The sequence below is a fragment of the Priapulus caudatus genome, unplaced genomic scaffold (assembly GCF_000485595.1).
Source record: "Priapulus caudatus unplaced genomic scaffold, Priapulus_caudatus-5.0.1 Scaffold115, whole genome shotgun sequence".
Classification (NCBI taxonomy): Eukaryota; Metazoa; Priapulida; class Priapulimorpha; order Priapulimorphida; family Priapulidae; genus Priapulus; species Priapulus caudatus.
Genome location: NW_014577176.1, coordinates 156,713 through 164,583, shown reverse-complemented (window position 1 = coordinate 164,583; position 7,871 = coordinate 156,713). Strand labels below are relative to the sequence as shown.

Genomic DNA, 7,871 nt, shown 5'->3' with positions numbered 1-7,871 from the left:
CGGCGCGAACTATGAGAGTTCATTCGCACTCGTGCAGCGGACAAGTTTAAATCATCAGAATGGTATATCTAGTTAGAGCTTTGATTGCTGTGGTAATTGTCACAAACGGTTATGCATTTAATTTGGAAACGAAGCTTGCGATCGTCAAGGAAGGTCGGAAAGGCACGTATTTTGGATATTCCGTAGCCCAACACCAGCTATCGACTAGTTCACACTCATCGACGTAAGTATAGCCTATAGGCTATAGTATACTACTACTACTACTAGGTACACACTACATGTACATACTCGTGTGCAGCGAACACACGTAAACACTCAATTATAGTCGATTACCGTCTTTGAATTTGTATCGACTCATAATAATCGCGTCTATTCTCTATAACCGTTATTAATTAGAGGTTATAGCCACAATGTTACCGGGGACAGTAATTAACCCATCTAACTAATAGTAATAGCTATTCGTATTCCATGATGTGATCTGCATTGCTATGGTGGTGCACCGTTGATTGTGTCCCCAGTAACATAGACACAGACTCACAGTGTTAATTTTTAACCGTGTGCCACGGATTTTTATGTTCTTGCTAGTGCATATACTCTACATTCCAATTATAGAAAGAAATAACAGCTCTTACCCGGATTAGTCATTAGGATTTGTAAGTGCATAGGTTGTAGTTATTCCCAATGAAGGTTATTTATTGTAGTATATGTGTGTGATTAGTTACAAATAGAAACAACGTATCTTTCTTTCAGATCCATGCATCATGTATACAAGTAAAAAAAACTCTCTACTGTTGCTGTAAAAACAGGCAGAAAACAGCAGCTAAATGTTGTGCACTTGCTGCATACCCAACTGTGATGCCTGAGACTTACAAAAGGTCTGTTGTTATGCCAGCCTCCTTGGGAGGGCTCTGACCATTCACAAGCAAACATCGCTCTTATGTGCTAACTGATTAAGACATTTGGCTGACAAAGACGTGCTAAACATTCTAATGGGATAGTAGCAAGCCTTTGTACTTATCTGGTTAGGGGGTGGTCACTCACCAGGCCAACTATTGTACTGATTTGTTTATATCCCCCATTCCAAGTGATTCCATCAGTCTTCTGTGGACCACACGCACACACACACACACAAGCAAGAATAAGGGGTTATTGGTCTTCAGCGTTGTAGAGGTTTTTGGTCTCAAGAACCTCTATCCAATAGCTAGGTTGTTAATCCAAGTCTAAGAGGTTATTGGTATTAGAGTACTAGGGAGAGAATGTTGTCAAACTGGACATGTGCTTCCACGTGGACGTATCTATGAAGATCACCATTACTCCAACGCGAACTGGGAGGGAGATTCATTGCTGAGGATTGCAGGTGCAGCTGTTGCGATGGCATGAGTCTGCCAAATCGGAGACTCTATCCAGCGCAAGTATGCGCGTTTCCCTGCGTGTAGGAGAGATGCAGGAGAGATGTTGGAGAGATCGGGTTCAGCATGTACGACTGTTTGTGCCGATCGTCAAAACACGCGATGATCGATGCGCTTTTTAGACGACTAATTTTACACCAGATGTAACTGACATTTTGGTACGAGGGTCACTGCGTGTGCTTGCCGGCAGCAGCGTGCGGGTCTACACCCGCTCACACGGGTCTGAGGGGAAGGCCCGTAGCCCACCGGAAAGTTATACTACGGCGGGACGGCTGAAGCATTTGAGCTCCCGCATGTGGCAAGGCGTGTAGTTTCGTTACGGAAGACCAGTCTAGGGTTTCGCATTAGTAATGGGTGCAGCGTCTTGGAAGAGTGAACAGGGATGTGAGTTAATGACCGGCTTCTTTGTGGGTGTTCTGCGTGTAGATAAGAATGCAGATCGAACTGCTGCTCTGTGAACTCTGGAATAAAGACAACAAACACTCATGACTATCACGACAAGACATTTTTCTCACTTTATCTAAATCATTATAATAAAAAAAGTACTGTAATTAAAACCGTGTGTAGACGTAAATGAATTTGGCGAGAAGTGATTTATATAGAAAACGACAGAGAAGATATACCGATCCCTCGTAAACGCGATGTAACGATGAAGAAACTAATACGCATTAGTAGGATTTCAATCAAACCTGCTTAGAGATGTAAGGATTAGCTTAGTAGCGGAAGCCTTTATCTGTGCAGCGATCTGTCTGCAAAGAGCGAGCCCATCACGGCAGATCATTCTGATGCTGAGCGCGCATCCCAGCTGGCATGCTAGACTCCTAGCAAGCGCCAATTTATCCGGGGATATGTGTTGTCTTTGTAAGCGATAGGCAACAGTAAGGCAACATAAACACCAGTAGATGTTTGTGTGACTAACTTAGTGCAAATGTCCCCTCGTGGCACTGCCCAGGGGGGTGGGGTGTAACTTTTACGTTGGAGAGGGTAGGCTAGAGAGAATCTCTGGCAGAAGCCGCACAGATAAACGTGAATAATACTTAATTAACCTAATGACGTTACATATATGCACCCATGTACTTCCCAATGGAACACTTATGTATGTGTTAGCATTTCTCTGCTGCATATTCAGTAATTTTTATTTTTTCCAGTTGCTGTGGTGACGTTTGGAGCAACTGACTCATTGTGGCCCCCTCACCCCACCCCGCACTCCACCTCACCCTACCTCACACTCACTTCCTAGGCTCTCAAATGACCTTGTATGAGGTCATGCAGAGCCGAACCGATAGAAGAGACTTCTATTTCTAGCTCTTCAGGCGGAGACAGTAAATGTAATCTAGGTTTCTTTGTGAGATGTGTTCTCTATGTGTTCTCTATGGTGACGAGGTACTGCCGTGGATGTAGAGGCTTGTCTACACCAAGCGCTTTAAATACTGAAGATACAGTTTATATTATCCACCATGACTGTATATTTGATCTATACATGTGCTAAGATTAGCTGTCGAAGATGCTTTTAGATTTACAGCAGAAATGACTGCAGGAAGCTGCACGTACTAATTAAATATCCTGAATCTGTTTTTGTGTAGAATATGCACAGATGAATGCGTAATCCGGAAAACCTTGGCATCGTGTTTGCTGTTTTGTATAAATAGAACTTGACTCAGTGATCCTTACTGGTATTTGTAATCACCAAAATCGGTGAAATGGGATAGTTACATATATTTGAGCATCGCAAGCGGTGACACAACCATAATTCCAATCTAAATAGCATGATAATAAAAAATGTCATTAACTATTAATATTTAATTGTTGATATGTAAATAATGTCGCGACTCGTGCGTAAGTTTAGTGCCTATAAAACCGTGTATTAATAAGAGAACCGTTTTATAGCCGGTAGCTTTGACTACGAGATGTTGGTGACATTGGGTCTACATGCTCAAAGTTTAGCTGGGGTCAGAGGCTGTAAATTGCATTACATCTTTCTTAAATATCATGAGACCTGACCCAGAAAGCAGTCACGTATACATAGGGCCTGTAGTAAGCATAATGCAGTGACTCCGATAGTCAATGCATTCAATTACATCTTCGGTAATTCAGTAAAAGGAATCAATTGGGTTTATGTGATACCGTCGGGTATAAGCGATAGTAGGTTAACTTTCTGTCAGGGACGAGGTAAACTGGTTAATATCTACAGTGTCGTAAACATATACGCGTAATTAAATTGCTTTACAATGCTTAGTTAATCATGACAGCAAGTAAGTGTGGACATATAAATGCACAAGTACTTGTATGTATTCTAAATGAGGAGAAATGAGATCGTACCCTAACCAAGACATAGAGGCAGGAACGGAACATATATAGGTGAGGGGATAGGAAGTTGTTTTCCTTTGTATGTAAAACCAGCTATTATTCCGAGTAGAACTTCCACGCGTAGCTAACTAACTAGCAGCTAACTAACAGCTTCACACTAGCGACTAAGTTCGCTCCCTCATTACCCCGTAACCCGGGGCCGGGTGTGTGTTACATCCATGGTGTAGATTGGGGTCGTTCTGCATCGAATGGCCGGTGAGAGGGGATGCGTTGCCTGCAAGACTCGGCAACCTGACACCGCCGTGAGCGCTCACGGCTCTGGTAGCAGGCATAGACCGTATGTAGATTACCTCACATACCTCGTCACTGGCATCCATCTCTAAGCTAAGCAAGAGGTCGTCCGTCAGAGGCTGTTCGGGGTTTCCGTGTACACGCACATAACACGTTCACGGCCGTGGTAACGTGTGTAACGATGAGCGGTTATGCACGCGGCCGTGTGTAGGGGTGGGCCTCAGCAATGCTAGCCCTACCAGGCGGTGTGACTAACGCCAGTAACGGTACCTTATCCCTAACCCTAACTCTAACCTCTTTCGTTTAGGTGTCTCTCACCGCTTACCACAGACTATTTTTGACGTATGACCGTTTCAGGAGGGTAGAGCGAGCTTAACCGACATGCCAGCAGCCAGTGTGTAATAGGCTTCCTGTTAAACCATTGTCGGTGCCGCGGATCGTTAGCCTGGAAAAAATACTAAAATTGTTGCGATAGGTGTCAGTTTTTTTCAACGCGAAGAAAATCTGCTTGGAATGTTTAGGCACCGTGTGTGCGGGAGGTATGGGGCGCGTCCGTGCTACTGTGTGAGAGCGTACTGCATGTCCACTGCTTCCACTGCCCTCTAGGGGTGATAATGTTTCAACAGCTGGTTCGCATTTGTCGGGCTCGTTAGAGTTTTTTATGCATCCCAAAAAGTGGCGGTAAATCTAGAAAAGTGTTCCCGTGTTTGTTTACTGTCAGCGAAGAAAGAGGTAATTTTTTTATAGCGAATGTTTTGAATTCTGCAGCTAGGATATTGCCAGCATCTTGAGTTGGTGACAGATTTCTTTTTTACGGCTATATACGAAGCATAGGCAGGTTGCGTGCTCCAAGTTAATTTTTTTTATATATGTTTAGTGTACTATGAAGTTTGTATCTCTATTATCTAGTTAGTCTTGATAATGCGCACAGTGTACCTATTAGAATAATTTAACCCTAAAAGATTTCCACTACACAGATTATTTGTGCCACCAAATCTGACACGTGTGCTCATCTTTTAGAACTTTTCCCGATGACTTTATCAGAAAGACAGTAGCAGTGGTGTATGTATGTAACACATATATAGATCTGCTTGTTGGGAGTTTGACAGCCATTCGTCACGCTCTCCCCAGAAGCCAGCCTAAATGAATCATGCGAATATATTATATAATATACGACTAATTTTACTAGTGGCCCATATTCGTAACGTGCTCAAAACACGATCCTCATAGCGATTGTCTGAGTGGTGCGTCTGTGCGTGTGGGTGTGGGGGGAGGGTATGACTGTTCAACCCCCCCTCCCCCGTCCGTGCATGCTGAAAAACTGAAGCTCAAAATACGAATAGGAGATTAAGCGCGTTGTGCAGTATTGAGGCAGCAAATCAAACAAGTATGTTGACCGGCAAATAATAGTGACAATTGGCACAATTTCGACCCCCTCTAACACTGCTAAGCTGATGATGCCATTCTTATTGAGCGTGGCTAATTGTATGTTTGCCTAACGATCTGTTCCATTTTACACATATTCGTGTTATTATACGACCGACTACTTAGCGCAATCCCGCTGCAGGAGACATTAGAAAAATCTATTAGCATAATATTATGCCTGGATAAGAAGCACAAGATGAGAGGATAACGTCGGGGAATTGTCCACGCCAGGAGAACAAACGAAAGCAATTAAGAGTGGAGAAGGAAGTAGAAGAGAGGAGGTTTACCCTTATAAACCCCCAAACCTATCATTTTGCACGCGAGGGCTATGGTTTCTTCTCTACATGTCTTTACGGCGGCTATGAAGTAGGCTCATGTATAAGGAGCGCTCGTCCAGAAATGTAATCTCCCGGTCACACGACACTGGTTGAGATGTTCGCGTGCTCTCCGCACACCCCCTGTAGATGTTATAGCGCCCTAATTAGTCTGACCCAATTACCTGGCATCGCATTTATCGTAATATTTATCGTGATATTTATCGTAAAATCAAACAAAATAAGGAGAGCGTATCATGAGGCGTTATTGTGGTCTGTGCCTGCGTGACTCACTCACGGCCGCTGAACGACTATCGCAGCGTGCCTAGTGAGGCGTGGCCGTGGTGGTGGTGGAGGCTCGGGCTGCAGTAATTTACTGTTAGCCGGCTTTGTGAGGAGGCGGGGTAGCGGTGAGGGGGTGGGGGAGGGATGCCGCGGGGGTAGGGGTAGGGGTGGGGTGGCATGCCGGCACATACACCCGGGGGGACCTCTGTGTATGACTCATAGAGGGAGAGAGATGGAGGGGGAGCCAGACAGAACATAAATTAAATGTCAACTCGACTGTATGTGACATCAGCACATATGATTGGGTTGGATCATTAGCGGGGTCGGATTTATGCAGCATTGAAGTAACCTACGTACCGAGGTCTTTGTAGGGGCTGCACGCAATATTGCAACCTTAATTATTTATCCATCAATCTAAATTATGCATGAGATTCATAATACTGTAATGTAACTTGTCATGTACTGCCCCGCACACCCTGCCTTCTTTTGCGTCGGGTTAAAATAAGCAATTTTATTTTGCTTCTGTTGGAACAGTGAGCGATATTGTAAGTATGAATGTTAGGCGTATGAAATTGCAATATGGCGACCTATTCTTATGGAAAATTTTCTCAGAGAATAGAACAATAAACCAGGCAACCTGCCACGCCACAAACACTGCTCATGGGCACTACCCAAAAGTAGTTTCCCACAATTGGGCAAACCCTTTCTTTCGCAAAGTTGTTCACTTTCCAGACGCTCACTGAGAAAATTAACGTGGTTTATTATAATTTCGTCACGTAGTCGGTGTGGCTGCATGTCTGAGAGGGTTTGTAAGAACTGTATATATATATACGTGCGAAGCGTGAATGTTTACTGCTATGTATAGCAGTCAGGACGAATAGACGTTTATAACGTTGGTTTTTCTACTGTGAAGCCACAGTTACGAGCACGATACAGTAAACACAACGCTCTGAGGTTCCGTCTGCGAATTTTACAACCATCCTTCCCTCCACTGACCCCGTCAGCTCCATATAACAGATGAGAATACCTCGGTATTGCGTAGCAGACTCAGTGAAATTTCCTCAGGTGTGTGTTTTAGTTTTTACGCGTGCATTCTACACCTATCATGTTCGTCTGATATGAAGCCACCTATAGCTGTCAGACTAGCTGTCAGACTTTGCGTTCAGCGCTGGGCTGTTATCGTTATGTTATCGTTATGTTATGCGGGCTGCTGCAAAGGAAATCCAACTATAACAGCCCGTGAGTGTGTTTTTGCACATGCATAGAGAGTCGCAGGCTGCTGCTGGAAATTAGGGGAGGTCTATGCGCACATACCCCGGGAAATATTGTTTTGCATTCCATCGCGTTAGTAATCGAGGCAAGTTTTGCAGAGCTGGCATGGATGCCAGTAGATCGGGGAGAGATGGGGAGAGATAGGGCGAGAGGGAAGGGGAGAGGGATAGGGCGATAGGGAGAGAGGCTCAGAGAGGGAAGGACATGGGAAGAGGAATGGTGAGGTGGAGAGAGGAAGACGGGTGAGAGAGGAAGAGAGATGAAGAGAGATGAAGAGAGAGAGAGAGAGGGGGGAGAGAAAGAGAGGTAGAGAAGTGCGTGAGAGATAGATAGAGAGAGGGGGGAGAGGAGGTGGGAGGAGAGGGGGAGGCCCTCCGTGTTGTCTAGGGTTGCAGCGGACTCGTGTGCTCTGTTGCCACTGCGCGTGGTAGCACGACCGCGTATGTCACTCCTGTCACAACACTGCTGCTGTTGCTACTGCTGCTGTTGCTACTGCTGCTGTTGCTACTGCTGCTGCTGCTGCTGTTGCTACTGCTGCTGCTACTGCTGCTGCTGCTACTGCTGCTGC

General features: G+C 44.9%; 1 protein-coding gene across 1 annotated transcript in view; it reads left to right on the top strand.

Moving 5' to 3' along the window:
- Window positions 1-10: 10 nt before the first annotated feature.
- Window positions 11-7,871, top strand: part of LOC106805512 (integrin alpha-PS1-like) — a 68,399-nt gene continuing 60,538 nt past the window's right edge. Inside the window, exon 1 of the mRNA XM_014807134.1 lies at window positions 11-223. Coding sequence (XP_014662620.1) covers window positions 60-223 — 164 coding nt within the window. The 5' untranslated portion in view covers window positions 11-59. The remainder of the gene's footprint in view (window positions 224-7,871) is intronic.